The sequence below is a fragment of the Epinephelus fuscoguttatus genome, linkage group LG4 (assembly GCF_011397635.1).
Source record: "Epinephelus fuscoguttatus linkage group LG4, E.fuscoguttatus.final_Chr_v1".
Lineage (NCBI taxonomy): Eukaryota > Metazoa > Chordata > Actinopteri > Perciformes > Serranidae > Epinephelus > Epinephelus fuscoguttatus.
Genome location: NC_064755.1, coordinates 3,143,655 through 3,163,335, shown reverse-complemented (window position 1 = coordinate 3,163,335; position 19,681 = coordinate 3,143,655). Strand labels below are relative to the sequence as shown.

The 19,681-nt window shown below is 40.4% G+C and overlaps 1 protein-coding gene across 1 annotated transcript in view; it reads left to right on the top strand.

Moving 5' to 3' along the window:
* Positions 1–19,681, top strand: part of LOC125887550 (paired box protein Pax-6-like) — a 52,276-nt gene that overhangs the window by 19,404 nt on the left and 13,191 nt on the right. Inside the window, exons 3-5 of the mRNA XM_049574486.1 lie at positions 8,657–8,787; positions 9,833–10,048; positions 10,639–10,801. Of these exons, the coding sequence (XP_049430443.1) occupies positions 8,657–8,787; positions 9,833–10,048; positions 10,639–10,801 (510 nt within the window). The remainder of the gene's footprint in view (positions 1–8,656; positions 8,788–9,832; positions 10,049–10,638; positions 10,802–19,681) is intronic.

The window sequence follows — 19,681 nt, the reverse complement described above, 5'->3', positions numbered from 1 at the left end:
GTGGTTTTTGTCTCTGAACCTAAACACATGCTAACTGCAGCATTGTTGAAACAGTTAAGAAGTGTAAAGTTTCAGCAATATCTACTATTTAATAACGCACAAATGTAACTGATCTGTGGTTTGCAGAAACGTGTAAAGCAAACATTTTTTCTGGTGACTGGGTTAACCGTGACCATAGTGTCACATCATGAATATGATGAATTTTTCAACACTAATTTGTAGCAGTTTTTGAAGGTACAGACAGTGCTTTTTATGGACAAACAACATATTTTAATTCTAATTTGGAGAACTCACTGAAAATTACAGTCCATGGTTAAAGTGAAAGTTAATTGAAGTCAGGTTCAGTGTGAAAGTGAAAGCTGCTGAGCTGCACCTAGGGGCCCACCTACTCTCTCTCTCTGTGTGTGTGTGTGTGTGTGTGTGTGTGTGTCAGTCACACAGGGACCACAGCCAAATTGACTCCATATGTCTGTCTATTAATTGTGTGTCAGCAGAGGAAAGCCTGGGTGTGTTCCTCTGGGAAATGACACTGTGATTAACATTTCTTCAGCGAAGCGATCGACCCCGGAACACAAAGTGAACATGATGTGAGGCAGCACAAAGGAGAGTTAGAGGGTGAAATAATCCACCATCACACTCAGAGTCAACAGCAGCTTCTACAGGGGGCCATGACTCTCCTTATAATTTAATTAACCAGGAGAGAAGTTCAAAGCCATGACAGTGTGAGGTGTGTTGGAAAGTAAACCCTCTGTGATTAGGGTTATCCATCTGTTTCTTCTCTAAAGAAGGGGAGAGGTGGGACTGGGGGTGGGGGTGAGGGCCTCTGCCCTATGTATGGATATAAATGAGTAAAACAGATTACCTTTAGCTCCATTTTAATGCTATTATACAGCCATTGTTGATGTTGACTAGTGTTAAATTAAAAAAAAAAAACACACATTAACACATTCAGCAATTTGTCAACACACACAGCCTGTAACAAAATATGTTGCCATATTGTCATATGTGTGCCAACATATGAAAATTTTCGGACCAACACCCTGTCTTTGTCAGTGTTGTTGCAAATAGCCGCAACAAAAATTATTTGCATGACTGTTAGAAACAGTTAGGGGTAGGTGATGTATTTGATAGACTCCCCGTGCAATATCGAAGATGATCATCTATCGCAAACACCAAGTATAAATAGTTATGTCTTTTTTTTGGAGCCACCGGCATGAGACTCACTTCAATGTTACGGTTCTACTGCTCTCTCCTATGCCTCTCTATCTCTCTCTCTCACACACACACACACACACACACATAAAGAAAGACTCACAAACATGATAAGTCTCACACACACTCCTCTGCCCATGCAGGTCATTTTCTCCTGAGCAGCAGTATGTGAGCAGGCAAAGCATGGGCCTGTCGGCAGCACTACATGCTTCTAGCATTTAGCCACATTTTGGCGCAGTGACAGTTTCGTGCCAAAAGGCTTCGCCGAAGGTGCGCTAAAAGCTACGTCTACTGTCAGCAAAGGCGGAGCGCAGCCGTTGTAAGCCGAAGTTTGGCTGACCAGTGGACAGTGCGCACACATCACCAAAACCTCACAGGCAGGTTTCCAGAATATCAGGCACATTAACGATGCAATAAATACCCCAAAAAAACACTATTCAATGCAACTATCTGCAATCAGCATATAAATGTATCTCTATATTGACTGTCCCGTCACATCTGATGTCAGACCAAAGGGGATTGGCACTGTTTGGCACATTTGGCACGCGTAATGGAAACCCAACCTGATTTGATTAACACAGCTGCAAACTAATGAGTTCACATCCCTCTCAGCCAACCACAGACAGCCACAGCATCAGATAGGGAGTATATATTCAACATCTGTCATCTTAGAAAAGTCAAAAGAAAAGAAACAGAGGAGGTGGGACAGACGAGTAGCTGCGCCAGCCCGCACAGTGTGCCAAACTTGCAAAATTCGCCTGGCCACAACCAGTTGGCGAAGCGCAGGTGCACTGCGCCCTCGCCTCTCCCGGTCTGTGAAACTAGAGCCCTAAATCATCAAGTTTAATGGCGCCGTGGTAACAGTTTATTTTTAATGAAATTAATGTTAGCCTTAGCAGAGTAAGCATGTCTCTTTGTACCTGCAATATTTATGTCGTCGTTTGCGAACGAGCTGGCTCTAAGAGCAGATTATTTGTACGAACGAGAAGAGCCAACTCCTGTTGGGGCGAGCCAAATCTTCCTGCTCAGCTCTGCTGAGAAGCCATGCAGGCAGGGGTGGCACTTTATTTTGATGGGCACACAAGGCGGCCAATCACATGCAAGGACAGTCTAGGATCATACCATTATGTGAAAGAAGGAAGGGGGGGCAGCCCTCCAAAGACAACGACTGTAGTGGTACAGGCCAGGTACACACAGAGCGACAGAGAGATGGGGGAGACAGATTTAAATGCAAGCACACCTGGAAAAAGTGAAGAAATCAGCAAAAACCAAAAAACAAAGCAGCATCTGATTTGTTTGCTGTGGTTCTGTGTTCAGTTGTGAATTTAAAGGTTTGATTAAAATGTTAAACAATAGTAACTGTGTTTTTTTTTTTTTTTTGTAACAACAAAAAAAAAAGCATGAAAACAAGGCTTTTATGGAAACACTGAATGACAGTGCTTACCAACACACAAAACATTCATAATTGCTAACTTAGGCTGAAATAGAAGGCTCTGCATGATACTAAATGAAGAGCCATTTGGTAGCCGTTTCGGAGCCTTAAGAGCCGGCTCTTCTTAGGCAGCCAAGCCAAAAGAGTCGAATCTTTGAAAAGAGCCAGACCTCCCATAACTAACCTGCAGGGTTCCAGACTGTGACTATTAAGTCAAATTTTGCAACCATGTGGCCCCAGTGTGACTTTCAGATACTATTATTATATGGACTAGAGAGCTGTTAGTGTGTTACCAGCTCACAGTGAGTAAATCGTCAAAGTTTAAAGGCACAATAGCAACTTTTTAACTTTGTGCAAACTGCTAACTGCTAGCGAAAACATCAGCACTTCTGGCCTGGCCAACCCGGCACCCGTGGTTCCACTTTGATATATTTACTTATAATAATACTTTATTTAACTTAATTACAAGAGTACTTCATTTAGCTTTATTATAACAGTATTTTATTTAACTTTATTATAACAGTACTTTGTGTTATTATGACAGTAGTGACTGTAACTGTAATATGTTTAATAATTTTGCGTTTTAGTGGTTTAAAGTACTTTGGAGGGGAATTCAAGATATCACTATATTTATTGTGTATTAAGATAAAAATACTGTGATATTATTTTTAAGCCATATCACCTAGCCTAGGAACAATCATGGTCATGTTGACTGTTGGCAGAAAAATAGGAAACAGCTGTCTCCCATTTTCAAATGACTTGCTTTGTTGACATAGAGTAAACATCTATCCAAACTTCCACCCAGTCAGGTTTGCAGTGGCTCAATAACACAATTATTCCACCTTTATTGTTAACCAGTTATTATAATTCACATATTCATTAGCATTTGCCTGTCAGCCAAACATAAACACAGGTCATATATATCGTATTTGAGAAAAGGATGCTATCACTTTTCTTGCAAGGACAGTCTCAATGGTAAAAGCATCTAGTTGTACAGAACAAAAGAATTACTGGGACACTAAAACTAAAGAATCAGAGACCAGACACGCAACTTCAAAAAAGTAAAACACTCATTAGTGATGTTGAAAAATGAGCTAACAATGTTTCTTCTAGTTTTTAGGTATAGTTTTTCAGACATTAGCTTAACTAAATGCCATTGTTTTTAGCATCCATCAGTAAATTTCTGTGGTGTTGTAAGCCAGTTTTCTGGTGTATGGTGAATGTGTTTCTTACCTTGCATTTTTTTATCTGCAGTTTTTTTTAATTGCATTTGCTTCGTGGTATGTGTTTTCTTAAGAAGAACATCCAGCCACCACCGTTTTTATGTTTTGCCTGTTTGTAGCAATTCCAGTATGACAGTGGTTAGGGACTGTTCTTTACTTGTCAGTTTTCTTTTTGACTTTCCCCAAAGCTACATATATTTTTCCTTGAGTTTCCCTGAGTGACTGGCAGAAAATACATGACCGACCATGCACCATAAATTACTTACTTACTCTTTGATGTTTGAAAGTTAAAAGTTGAAGACAAAATCCTGCCCCAGTTATTCACTCTTGTCATGCATACTGGTTAGTTTTTGCAAGCAATTTGGACAAATGTTAAAGAGACCTAGAGTGAAGTGATTTTGATGAAATATTTTCTTAGTATTATTATTATTAGTATTGTTATTATTTCTGAAAGAAGTATTCATCGCACACAGTGTGTCCAAATACCATTGGAAATTTGAAAATCCAATGATAATTTCTGTCTTCACAGTTTATGGCCATAATAAATGGTGTAATTTCTGGCAATTTTTATACAAAATATACAGCAAGGGGGGTTGAAGGCATGTTTTCTTAAAAAAATCAGCAGTAAAATAAATACAAAATACAACCCCAAGGCAATTGAATTGAACGCAACTGGACTTAGTTTTGTCTTAGAAGACGTTTCACCTCTTATCTAAGAGGCTTCATCAGTTCATGCCTGTCTGACTAGGCTGGAACTAGTCTGACTTGTCAGAACTAGTCCAGTTGAAAAAAACTAAGTCCAGTTGCGTTCCATTCAGTTGCCTTGAGATAACTATGACCTGGATAAATGAGAATATCTACAGGCATGCTACAAAATACAATTATTTACATTTGTTTGCCCCTCTTCTAAGCCAAAATAATAATAATATTAAAAAAACACAAGTCCCTCCCCAGTACATAGAAAGAGCACCACCCCCTTCCCCTCATAAATAACAAACAGTCCCTTAGCACCAGCAGTGTCGGTGCAGGTTCAAACATTTGATAGCCTTGAACCTTATCATCTGCATGAAGGATCCAACAGTCAGTGTCTGTGAGAGATGAACAATATCTTTTAACTATACACATGTACTAGATCATGCGTGTTAAAATGATTTGCACATTCTCATTTTTTTTAGGACATTGGAAAGGATCAGCAACGTCAGCATGCCAGCCACTCACTATTCTATTGCTGCAATGTGCCTTTTTAATTTCTGTTTAAAGAAAAAGACACTCACCTCTGGAAAACTGTTTGAATAAGCAGATATCTATATAAAAATGGTGAAATTCTCCAGATAATATTGTTTTAGGACTGAACAGAAATTACTTGATGAAATTGGGATTTTGCGACATATTTCCCAATCTGCTTATATCTTATTCTTTTGTGGAAAAAACATGAAGATATTGCTGCTATTCATGTTTTTTGTTGTCATCCTGGTGACTGAACAAAGTGCCTATAGGGAAACCAATTTTGATCTTTTGATTTGCAGCAGCCCCACTTCATTGCTTAACCTGTGTGTGTGTGTGTGTGTGTGTGTGTGTGTGTGTGTGTGTGTGTGTGTGTGTGTGTGTGTGTGTGCGCGCGTGTGTGTGTTGGCTGGTTGTATGATTTATTAATGTCCTGTTGAGAGGTTTATAAATCTGCAATATGCTTTCCCCCACAGAGCCATTAACAGACAATAGACAATTGATTCAGTGCAAATCCCTACTTAACCTGCACAGTGTCACAGCACAGACTGTGGTCTGCTGCTGCTGCTGCTGCTGCTGAGAGAAACATGTCAGACAGACCTGCAACATGTTGATCAGCAGACAGAGCATTTTAAGCTCCACACAAAATCCTATAGAGGTGTCAGGGCAGCTCAGTCCTTTTCACTTCTGTTAGTATGTGAATTTTTGGGTCTGCAATCCCATAATAATTTCTTGAAAACACCTTTTATAGAAGGTAAGATAAAATGTTACTGAATTTATATCACAGAAAAAAACTTTATTTCCAATTGAGTCCATATCCATGTGAAATTCACTGGCTAGTTTGGATGAATTAATTAACACAACATCTGTATTTTTGGTGGCCTTTCTGAAAAAGAATAGTATACAGAGTATGTACTGAACAGTATTTTGTCAGATGTCTGTATGTTGATCATATTCCTTCAACCAAGTTAAAGATAAAATTTATTGATGAAGTTGTAGACCTCAATATAGCCAGAAACCTAAACAGATGCCAGAGCAATGTCAGAGGTAATTTATGGCATCACAGCACATTCTCACTCCTCCTCACATTTTTATTCTGACCTTGTCAGATATCTACATTTGGTCATGGACTTTCCACATCTGAGAGATATGATGTGCATGGTACCCTGGGTGCATTGGTTGTTGACATTCAAGAACGCCATGTAACCTTCTGCCTGTTACATGCATTGTGTGTTTTCAAAATACACTTGGGTTTTCACAGGAAATGTACAGTTTGCATCCAGTCTTTTTTTATCTTCAACAACAAATGCATGTGGTTACTTTTAGCCAACACGCACACGTAAATGGGTTTAGGAAAAAAGAACAGGGTTTGGCCTTACAGTCATACGGGAAGCAAACACCAGCCTCTTTTGCGAAAGTTGGTAGTTGTTGGACCCATCCACCATTCCTTCCACCCACCCCACTCAGACTTTCACCCCCTTAACTTTAGTTTTTGTCCTGTCACATTTCCCCCTGACACTGCTGGGCACCGTTACACAATAATGGCTACCAGCCACGTATCACACCAACATGAAAGGATGCAGGAAGTCACTGTCCAGTTGGTATTCTACGAGTGAGACCAGGTCGCATTCCCAACTCATAAAATACCACCACTTTGTCAATGATGTTGGCATCAGACACAGATGCCTAAACCAAGGGAAGTAAACCTAAAAATGAGGGTTTTCACCAAAATTGTAAGTTTATTTTGAAGAAGACTTTATGCATCTAATGAGCAAAAACTGTACATTTCCTGTGAAAATGGAAATGTATTTTGAAAAGACACAATGCATGGAACAAGCAAAAAATTGACTCGCTGTCCCTGAATGTCCAAAACTGATGCAGGAAGGTACCTAGGGCATCAGATTTAGATGTGTAGGTCCACCGACAAAGCAGCAGCATTTGACAAGTTGGAATGAGAATGTAATGGGCATCAGCCTCATCCTCATCTCACTCCCAACTTGTCAAATACTGATATTTGGTCGGTGGCCCTTTGCATCAAATAGTGGTGCACTAAGGCACCTTTTCATGGCGATATGAGATGCACTTTTTTTGAGGCTCTGAGCAGCCAGCGTCTTATAAAGAGTGAGAAAGTCTGCACAGGGTGGATAGGAGGGGAAGTGGATGAGTGAAACAAAGACTGGCCTTTCACCTGGGAGATTGCAGTTTGTTTACCGTGTGAAATCAAAGGTCAAATGATTTATTTTAATAACAACGTAGTGTGCTAGTATGTGTTGCGTACTAGTGATGTATGTTACAAGACCTTACATTCATTAATAACAAACGTAACCTTATTTTGTGTCAAACCATAAAGTTTATTTTGAAAAGACATGGAGCATGTAACAAGCACGCACGCACCCTGAGTTTTCAAAACTAACACTAGGGTTACCTAGAGCATCGTATTTTGAGGTATAGGGCCACAGATCAAGTGACAGTATTTGGAAAGCTGGGAGTTAGAATGTGCCTGTCAACATTCAGTTTCAGTCCTTTCAAAGGGGGTGGGCCAAAGGCATCAAAGCATCACTCAACATTGTTGTAATAACCAATAAAATTCAGCATCAGCTGAAGCATCAGCAGTATCAGTATGCTTTTCATGTCATTAGAAGCCAGATTATAACATATTAAAATGTTCAAATCTACAGTAGCATGTAGTGTAAAGGCCAAAAGATCTTCCATAGCAACAGACCAACCTACATGTTCTATCTCACACAGGCTCCACACTCTACTGGACTCTGCAGGTGATACACACCTCCAATCACAAGCTTTCATTCTCCCACTGAAATTCACATAAACGTAGCCAACTAATCAGGACGTGCCTATTTAAATACATACGAAGCCCACAGTGTAAATAGGGGCTGTCCCTCGGTCTCTGCATTCCTTTTTCTTCAGTGATCAGCGATTTGCCCACTGACCCATTTAGTTGCTTTCCACCTGCGTTGGCTGGGGCCCCCTATTTCTCTGCTGTGGCAGCCTAGGTTATAAAGAAGTAAGTGGGCTGCAGCAACTGACCATTAGCTGGTCAGGAAGTGTGTAGTAAGGCATTCATTTATCGGGCTCCACCAATCTTATATAGAGAGTCCAGTAGAGGGTGGAGCCTGTGTGAGATAGAACAGAGGTTATGATATTGCAACCCTAAATAGCCAAGTATTAGTAATAGTCATTCTTATTCTGGTGATTGGAGGAGAGTATTACCCATAGAGTTCAGTAGGGGGCAGAGCCTGTGCTAATCAAACTCGGGTTACAATATCGTAACCTTAGTTTCTGGCTTAAGATACCTTTTTTGTTTTAGTTGCCTCTAACTTATGTTCCTGGCTGTATCCCCCCCCCCCCCCCCCCCCCACCCCCCACCCCCTTCCTGCAAACACACACAGATGCTTCCCTTGTATGTGCCTGATAAGTGTGGTTCTTTAGCTCATCGTAGTTTGAGTTCTCTTTTCATTACTTTTCTGTTTTTCTGCTTTAAATCAAATAAATTTTTGAATCATTGGTTTGTTTGTTGTTGTTTTTTTAACTTTGTGTGTTTGTATAGGTCACAGTGGAGTAAACCAGCTGGGAGGTGTGTTTGTGAACGGGAGACCTTTACCTGATTCTACAAGGCAGAAGATAGTGGAGCTGGCACATAGTGGAGCTCGACCCTGTGACATATCCAGAATACTACAGGTAACTCATCATGCTTACATATGATTCTCTCAGCAGTCGTACTGACAGTGGTAGTATATACTATACCGACAGGAATGATGAGCTGGTTGCAGAACCACATCAGTATGAATCACAGTTTTTGCAGAAAACAGGGACTTAGTAGAAACATTACAATGGATAGGGTTAGGGTGAGAGGTTAGGGGTTCAGCATCCAGTTGCATTGTTCGTCTGTATCATCACAGAAACAAGAAGAAAGCAGTGTGACTTTGGTATAGAGACAGAGCGCAACGCACCATAATCTGAAAGCCACGCCCCCAAAGGGTAAACGAGGCCTGCTATCCCCTCCGCTTCTTCGCTCGTTCATATCATTCTGCCTTCGCAGCCGTGCCTTCAAGTCTCCACGACTGAATTGCTAGATAGCTAGCTAAAATTATTAGCTATAGCTAGCTAATAATTAGCTAATAATATAATGGCAAAGGATTATTTTAGTACACTATGCCTACCAGAGAAGCAACGGTATATTGATAAGCTTAACATTGCCGGTCTACCTCAGTGTCCCTTCTCCTTACCTTGCTCGTCTTGGAAAAAACATGAGCAGAAATCAGTCACTTAACTAAATCGACCGCTACTCTCCCATCTCCACATTCTCCCCTTACTGCAGTCCGAGCATGATGTGAAGATTCTTTTTTAAGATGATGAGCATTTAAGCATGCTCAGCCATCAGCCTGCTCCTACTACGGCCACACGTTGTTGTTTTGAGACAAGCCTCTACATTCTGGTAGACTGATAGAAGTGCTAGAGTGGACTGCTGGAATGGACTGCTTGAATCGTGGAGTGCTGGGCACAATTATAACAGAAGTTGCATTCATACTGTCAATGCTTTAGCTTAACATACATAAATACAGTTAACTGTTACTCTAAAAACTACATTTGGAGGGTTTGAGAAAGCATTTGCTGCACACATAGGCGTGTGTGTGTGTGTGTGTGTGTGTAATTTTAGCATATGGTAGTCTGTTTTGGCCCAGTTATAAATAATATGTGTGACATGTGCTCTTCTTGTGTTCAGGTGTCTAACGGCTGTGTAAGTAAGATCTTGGGCAGGTATTACGAGACAGGCTCAATCCGTCCTCGGGCCATAGGAGGGAGTAAACCCAGGGTGGCCACTCCAGAGGTGGTGGGAAAGATTGCTCAGTACAAGAGAGAGTGTCCGTCTATTTTCGCCTGGGAGATCAGAGACCGACTGCTGGCAGAGGGAGTCTGCACCAACGACAATATACCCAGCGTAAGACCCTTCTGTTCTTCAGCCAAGTCCTGCCAGTTTAAACCTAAATGCTGGTGCTTATTACTGTGCGCTGTTACAGCAGGCGTACAGTGGGGCTTTGGGCTTTAAAAAGTCATTATCCAATCAGACAGAACTCCTGTTAGACCCTACTGGTTAATAGTCTAATGTAAAATGAACTGTGAAAAATGACGGTGGTTTAGTGGTTAGCACTGTCACCTCACATCAGGATGGTTCTGGGAACAATCTGTCAGCCGCCTGGGGCCCTTTTGTGTGGAGTTTACATGTTCTCCCTGTGTTAGGATAGGTGTTCTCTGGGTTCTGCAGCTTCCTCCCACAGTCTGGAAACATGTAGGTTAGGTTCATTGGTTACTTGAAATTACCCATACAGGTCTAATAGAACTCTTCTGTAGTGTTTCTTTAAATGGACATGACAAGGCAGGCTGAAGGATGACAGTAGGTCAGTGATGTGTCGGCAGCAGTACAGTGGTGTAGTGCATTTCACAATGTTTGGTTCCATTACGTAGTTTCTGTAAACCAGTGGCTTCCTACAACATAGTTGCTCTTGTGTAATCATGTTGTGTTGTCACCAGGTTTCATCAATAAATCGAGTGCTCAGGAACCTGGCCAGTGACAAGCAGCAAATGGGAACAGTGGGAGCTGAGGGGATGTTTGACAAACTCAAGATGCTCAATGGACAAACCACCTGGGGAGGACGCTCAGGGTGGTACGCTGGGACTACACTCACTAACACTGGTAAGAAACTGATTCCACGACTACTTCTTCTTTATCAATCAATCAATCAATCAATCAATCAATCAATCAATCAATTTTATTTATAAAGCCCAATATCACAAATCACAATTTGCCTCACAGGGCTTTACAGCATACAACATCCCTCTGTCCTTATGACCCTCACAGCGGATAAGGAAAAACTCCCCAAAAAAAACCTTTAACGGGGGAAAAAACGGTAGAAACCTCAGGAAGAGCAACTGAGGAGGGATCCCTCTTCCAGGACGGACAGACGTGCAATAGATGTGGTACAGAACAGATCAGCATAACAAATTAACAGTAATCCATATGACACAATGAGACAGAAAGAGAGAGAGAGATAGAGAGAGAGAGAGAGAGAGAGAGAGAGAGAGATGCAGGTAATGACAGTAGCTTACAACAACATTAATGAAAGTAATAATATTATAGTTATAGTTCTGGCTACTGTGGTACAATATGTTGAAAGTATATATTAATATCTAGCAGTATACAAGTGTGACAATAGTCATATGTGTATAATAACAGTAGAAGTATGACTAATGACTAATGATGGCAGCAGCAGCAGCAGGAGGCATCTGGCAGGACCACGGCAGCAGCACAACCACACACGTCACGCTGTCCAGGCACCGCTGCGATATGAATTAATCTGAGAGACAGTGGAGCACAAAGGCTCCGGAGAAGAAGCTGAGTTAGTGACATCCAGAATGGCTGAGTTAGCAAGATGCAGTAATAGAATATGAGAGAGAGAGAGAGAGAGAGAGAGAGAGAGAGAGAGAGAGAGAAGCAGAGAAGGTGCCCGGTGTATTATAGGGGGGTCCTCTGGCAGACTAGGCCTAAGTCAGCCTAACTAGGGGCTGGTACAGGGCAAGCCTGAGCCAGCCCTAACTATAAGCTTTATCAAAGAGGAAAGTCTTAAGTCTAGTCTTAAATGTGGAGACGGTGTCTGCCTCCCGGACTGAAACAGGAAGATGATTCCACAGGAGAGGAGCCTGATAACTGTAGGCTCTGGCTCCTGATCTACTTTTGGAGACTTTAGGGACCACGAGTAACCCTGCGTTCTCAGAGCGCAGTGTTCTGGTGGGATAATAAGGCACTATGAGCTCTCTAAGATTTGACGGAGCTTGACCATTTAGAGCTTTATAAGTTAACAGTAGGATTTTAAATTCAATTCTGGATTTTACAGGGAGCCAGTGCAGAGAAGCTAAAACAGGAGAAATATGATCTCGTTTCTTAGTTCCTGTTAGTACACGTGCTGCTGCATTCTGAATTAATAGAGAGTTGCAGTAATCCAGCCTTGAGGTAACAAAAGCGTGGACCAATATTTCTGCATCTTTTTGGGTCAGGATAGGCCTAATTTTCGCAATATTACGCAGATGAAAAAATGCAGTCCATTACTACTACTACTACCACCATTACTCCTGCCACAGTACTGGGACTACACTCACTACCACCTGTGAGATACTCAGGGCTCTATTTTTCTAAAACTAAGTGCATTAGTACAGTCTCCAGGCCCTCAATGACCAATCACCCAAGCTCCTTTCATCCTACTTTAAAACAGCATACAAATAGAGCTTTTCACTGGAGACATTTTGACATGTCCCAGTACACAGAGAAACACTATATACAGCACATAAACACCCCAATGGTTTGTATACATCACCTAAAACATGCTGTCCATAGCAGACAATGTCTTTTTAAAAGTTGTGAGGTAAAATGACATTTAAAAAAAAATCATGGATGTAATTGTATTTTTGAGTATGGAAGTTCATTCTGGAGCCAATAGCCATAGAATTCTTTAGGTTGACCAAAAGTACAAAAAATAATTAAGCAATATCACACGAGAGGGAGTGATGTTATACTCATATACGTGACGATATACGAATATAACATCACAAGCTCGAGTGTGATATTGCTTTTATACAACAGTTCAACAGTTAAATAAGCAAGGCTGATTAAGCAATGTTGAAAAATGAGGACAAAATAGATAATTTAAGCATTTTATTTGTCTTCCGCCAACAAAAATAGTTCCCTTAGGACTCCGCTGTCACCGTGGCTATGTAACTCAGACATGGTGCGCCAGGCACTTACTCTTTATATACATTTATCTGCACATTTCCATTAATTGTGCATTAATTGTGAAATAAGTCTGTGGTGACTGCATGGTGGACTGTCGCTTCACAGGCACAGCTGACTCTGCCTTCTGATCTGACAGTATGTTGCTTTTCTCCAAGTCATTGAGCTCCGCTGATGAAACACTGACAAACCTGGATGTGTGCTCAGATGGATTCAGCTTCTCCTCTCCCTCATCTTCCTCTGATGACCATTCATAGTTCAATTCAAAACTTATTTTAGGAAATAAATCCATATTTTTGGCTGTTTGACAGTGGATGAATTAATTAGCCTACAACGCAACTGCTGACCTAACTGACACTAACCGTCAGTTTTGATTTGATTGTTGATTGCAATCAGCTGTGAGGCGGGGTGATACATACACAGTGAAATAACCGTGATGTTGTACTCCAATATCGTCATGGTTTTACTGTCTCTCGACCAATCAGATTGCAGGGCCGGAACTAACTGTTGTATAAAAAAAAGATAAATCATGATCCACTAACTAACTTTTTGGAGCTTTCAGCTGCAACTCACAGTCGTTATCAGCAAATGGAACTGGTACATGAAACAAGGCTCAGTGGTCATAAGCACCATACACCACTCTACTCTACTCACGCTGGCCTTACACCAAATGATATTTCAAGCAATTTCACTGTTGCAGACAAATTTACAAAATTGGAATAAAATCATGAATGTTTTTCTCCTAGTTGGTGCACGCTTCCATAACCTTGATCATTTGGTGTAAGTTCGGTAATAAAACTCAGTTCAAGCTGTCTTAAAGGTAAACTATGAAGGATTTTCCAAGATAAAAAGGTATAGACTCATACAGAGTAATAATACTTCTAAATCAACAGTTGGTCCACTCTCAGTATGTGGTGGTGTATTTTTCTGCAGAGACTGCTTTTTTGGGTTGTCCGTCTGTCTGTCCATCCTTGTGAACATGATATCTCAGGAACGCCTCAAGGTCTTTTCTTCAAATTTGGCACAAATGTCCAGTCAACAATGAACTGATTAGTTTTGGTGGTCCTAGGTCAAAGTTCTGTCTCATTTCCCTTAACATGATAATTCAAGAGCATATTGAATTTTCTTCAAATTTGGCACAAATGTCCACTTGGACTCAACAACAAACTGATTAGATTTTGTTGGCTATAGGTCAAGGTCACTGTGACCTTGTCTGTCTTATTTTGTAAATGTGATATCTCAAGAACTCCATGAGGGAATTTCTTAAAATTTGGCACAAACATTCACTTGGACTTAAGGATGAACTGGATTTTAGTGGTCAAAGGTCAAGGTAAGAGAAACTTGACTAGTGCACAGAGGCATACATCTGGGGGCAGCAATTCTAGTTTTATTTTAATTTTTTTTTTTCTGTACTTGGGACATTTATGGGTGTGTATCCCCACAGTGCTCAGGTGAGGGTTTGGCTTTATAAAAAGGTAGCGACAAGGTGCCAGACTGTAAGCAACAGGTGAAACACCAAAGGAGAGGGCTATTATTGTAAGTTTTTAGTCATGGCTCATGACTCAATACTGTCTACATATGATGCCTTTTATCTTGTGTTTCTAGAGTAATGTGTTTTTGCGGATATGTGAGGAATTGTTGATATGTCATATTTCTTTAAGTTTGGAGTTTGGGGTGATATATTCCACAGGAGCAGGATGGGAAATAGTCTCAGAAGGAATCCAGTTTTGGTAGTGAAAAAAGTGACCTGCAAGATCCCCGGTCTTTTTAAAATCTTATAATGTGTGACTTAAATCTCACATTGTCTTTAGAAGTGACAGACAGAGTTCGATTATTTTGTTAAACTTTTACTCATTTATTTTTGTTGTATATTATTTTCTTGATCTCAATATTTAAATTGAAAAAAAGAAAGTCACAGGATTATTCACCATTTTCTGAAAGACGCATGATGCAATATCCATTTGTGTTGTCAGCCATTTAGTTCATTTTCTCACGTTCTCATAACTAGAGCCAGCTGGATGCAATAGTGCGTACTCAATTTCCCCAGTTTAAAATCTGATTCACACATATGTATTGGGACTGATTAGGGCCCCAATGGGAGGGGGGCCTTCAAAAGAACTTGGTTTTGTTTGCAATTATTATTATTATTTTTAAATTTTCTAAATAATTAATGCTTTAAATAAATTAAAATTGGCTAAATGCTCCGTTTTTTTAACCAATATATAAAAAAAAAACTGAGCTTTGTATATAAAAAAGCTCTCTGAGGCCCCTCTCAATCCTGAAAGGCTCAAAATGGTTTAGTCCACTCCTACATTAGGATTCATCTTTAAACTCAGCTAGAGCTAAATGAGTGACTGCTTTGGGGCTGTGCGCATGCCACGTCTTTAACCGCCTGGAAGACACGAGGTCAGGCGCTGTGTGCAACTCTTGTGCATAATCTGTGCCAACTTTCACAAGTGCAGAGGCAGGTTGCATCTGAAGTTGCTAAGCAACCATAACAAGCACCAGCCTACTTACATGCAATCCTGAGTTCAGAGATGTTCATCCTCCAGGTTCTGTGATTGGTTGTTGCTCGTCACATAACATGAGGTGCCTGCTGCTGTGTTCCAGAAGTTGAACTCAGTTTATCTCAGGGCACAGCCGTCATGTCTTAAAATATAGGCGCAAGGGAATGTATGCACATCGCAATGGAGTTGCAACAGCATTTGAGCACTGCTGCCATGCCTTTATATTAAAAACAATGGATTAGAGGGTGCAAAAAAAACACAGCTTATGTGTTTCCCCAAGAAAGGGAAATCAGGGTTTCAAAATAGAAAAGAAATGAGGTAAAGAAAGAAAAAGAAAGCAAACTTATGCTGTAATAAAATAAAATAAAAAAAAAAGAATCAAAAGGTGCATGAGAGAGGCATGGATCAAGAGAGTAAGGGCAGGGGGCCCATATAGACTGATTACAGGGCCCAGATTTTAGTGCCATGCCCCTGACTGTTAGTGTGACTCTGCCTGCTAGACTTTGCATTTAAAAGTCATCACAGACAAAAAAAACAACCAACCAACCAACCAAAACAAACAAACAAACAAACAAATAAACAAATTAGAAGTAATTTTGATACTCTGTATTAATGTGCAGCTTTTTTCTAAGTCGTGTAGCCTGCTTTACATAAACTGACAACTGAAAATATTTTGATAACTATCGTTTTGACAACGATATTTCTGTTGTTACAGAAATCTGTACATCTGGTACTGTCTTAAACATACCAAAATTCAGATATGTTGGTGACTTGATTTCACATCACATGCAACTCAGATTTGTCCCATTGTGTTATTGCTTTGGATTGAATTATTTACAAAAATGCCAAAAAGATGTCAAAAACAACAAAACAAAACTAAATTGCTTGCTTGCAAAATTTACTCAGAATTCACATTATACAGGACAGAGGACTCAGGAGTACAGGAGTAGGCTCATATGCTGCTGCTTCTCCTCCAGCACCCTGGGATTACAACAGTGAAACAAAGTCATGCTATACTACCGCGGCTGCTACCTCCTCATCAGTCCACAGCATGTTTGTGCCTGTGTGTGAGTCAGAGTGTGTGTGTAGGGGAGGGAGAAGGGGCGTCTGCTCTTATTTGTGTCTCTTTCTGCCTGACTGACTGTGACACTGAGCAATGGCTTCATTCTGTTTTGCAGTCTCTGTCTGCTGGGGATAATGAATAATTAGGCTAGCACCACAAATAACATGAGTTCCACAGGGAGCTGGAGTCAAGCATCTGTCTGCTCAGGGATCACATGCTGGAGATCTCCACTCTGAAGAGCTCATCTTTAACTCACATGCATGGTTTCATTTCATGGATTTGAATATTAGATATTGTGTTTTCTACTCTGATGAAGGCCTGGGTTTTATTGAAGTACTGCCGCTGTTAATGTAGTTGATATTGCAAAAATACCTGCAGTTCTTCCAGAAACAGTGTCTCACTCAGTGTGGAATAATTTATCTTAATATTGCACTTATATTATACTGATATTTACACAATGCGACATAATTAAACATTTATTGGATCAATCATCAAACATTATACGGCTTTATTTTATGCAAGTTATATATGGTATTAAAATGTAATGTATTAAAATGGACAGAGAAAATAACAGTATAAAACGAAAGAGTCTAATTTTAAAATAAACTGAAAAAAGATATAAACAATAATCGGGAGTAAAACAGTATCACTAAAATATGCGTGGGCCAATCAAATTAAAGGCCCAATCAGTCATGTTTGAGCACGTTGTGAGTTTTGACTCACAGAAAAGTAGGCATTTCTTTGTTTCAAAATTGATCAGTTTTACAGATTCAGACCAGGGTGATATCCAACAGATCCAACTCAGAGCTAATGAGATCATGCTAATTTAAGCCTGGTTTAAATGGTCCAGATAACACACATGTGTTTTAACCACAGACTTAAGATTTAGTCAGCTGCAATATTCACAGTTACAGAACAGCAGGCACATTATACTGATTAGTGTAGAGGAATATGTAGCCCTGTATCCTAAAAGCAGGTTTTATTAATGTTGAGATTGTGTCACGTGAACCCTGAAACACGCTGTATTTTTATCATATCAAAACAACAAAAACTCTTTGGTGCCCACTGAACTATCACTACACTACTGAGAGCAGTGGATGTGGAAAGAAAGAACATGAAATCAGAAACAGGGGAGCTATTTATTGTTTCCTCTGAGCAGCCAGTGGCTGCAACCAACAGCTCATGGAGGTTGCATTGATTTACATTGTGCAGCGCTTAAGCTCTACTCATTAAAAATGAGTATGAGGCGAGTTCTCACTATGTGTTCAGTGTAATCTTGTAAAATGAAGCCGTTGGTGAGAAACTTGGAAAAATCCAGCAGGATTAAAGGAGAAATGTGTTGATGTTTTCACAGCACTATAAAATAGATTTTAGAGCTGGAATTATAATGTATCATACATAGTAAAAAGACTTTTTTACTATTTTTTAAAAGATGTTTTCATGTGAAAGAAGGTTATGTTTCACAGTTCAATTAGAAAGTTAATTTGTACATTTTATTATACTATTTTATTGTTTATACTTTTGAACAAGTTAATTTGTACATTCTTCAGAGCTAATTAATTTGTATTTTTTAATGATTAATGATTCATATGATTATTGTAACACATGTACAACATGTTACTGAAAGCAAATTAGTACATACATTAATCCTATTTTTTTATTGTCAGCTAATTGTTGATTATTTGCATTAATTACGCCGGATTTCCACTGGAAACGTGTCCGTTGTGGAATGGCAGCGCTGGTTATCCGCTGCGTGCTCCGCCGTCCGTCAATACCCACCGGCTGCGTTTGCTGTGCGGTGCGGTGCAGCTCCGCCGGAAGACATCTCAGTGCACTGCCATGATTAATATCTCCTCGTCCATGGTGTTCATGGGGTGAAATGACGTCTGAAAACCTCTGACCTGTTGACTTCAGGCCTGCCTCTGCCCATTATGTAGTTTTTAAGGTGTAGTGCAGGGAAATATGATCCGCCGTGAACACTGTGTATTTTATTTTGAAAATTAACCGGATGTTTTATCGTGTTTCTGTGCACGACTTCCTGCCCCGCACGATCTGCTCTGTGCTGAATTGATGCGTTGTGCTCCGGCGTCTGGCAAAAATAGAAGTCCTGCGTATCTGTTGCGGAGGGCTCCGGAGCTGAGACAGAGCCGGAACGCAGCACAGCCGCAGCCGGTGGAAACACACACATTGACTAGAATGGAATCCTATCGGCTCTGCTGCCGTGCCAGAGTGGAGACGCAACCAACACGCATCTGGTGGAAATTGGCCTTTAGCGGTACTATGACTGTTGAGCTGCAGCAACAATTTTTTGTTTTTTTGTTTTTGTATTTATAAAGCCCAATATCACAAATCACAATTTGCCTCTGGGGGCTTTACAGCATACAATATCCCCCTGTCATTTAGACCCTCACAGCGGATTAGGAAAAAATCCCCCCCAAAAACCCTTTAACAGGAAAAAAAAATGGTAGAAACCTCAGGAAGAGCAAGTGAGGAGGGATCCCTCTTCCAGGACGGACAGACGTGCTAGCAAATGTGTTAGCCACTGTTTGTACAGCACCTGTCATGCAAAGGTGCAGACCTAAGGGCTTTTCAAAACAAGATTTAATACAATAGTGAAAATAAGTGAAAAGTGAAAATAAACAATAGTAGTGAGTAAAAAAAAGTGATAAAAAAAATGTTAACACTACAATGAAACATTACAAACAGTACCAGTAAGATTAAGTTGAACAATTTTATAAATATCAAAGATTAAAACTAAAACCTTGAATAAACCCAACTTAAAAGCGCTATATGTAAGAAATCTAAAGTAAATAGTCGTAAAATCCTCCTAATATGTCACAGAGACTAAGGAATAATGTCCATATAACATACTGATCTCACCGACAACAATAGTACAGCCAGAATATTCGCATTTAAAAAAAATTTTACGGTCCGCAAATCATGTTTATGTTTTGAATTTGTGTTTTGGCCTGTTTCGCCACCCACCGCCATCTACCAGTCACGCAGTCAGTAGAGTCTCAGTATCAGTTACAGTTACAACTGAGTTACAGCAACACGGCAAGCAGCATTAGCAGTGTCCCGGTACATAGCATTAGCAGCCGGCTCCTCCTCAGCTGTATCCCGGCAGCAGCGTTAGCAACAGAGAAGCCGGACTTGCTCGAATGGTCCACTGGAAAACCGAAGATCAAGGACGCATCGACATGGCCCTGCCACAGCAGCCAC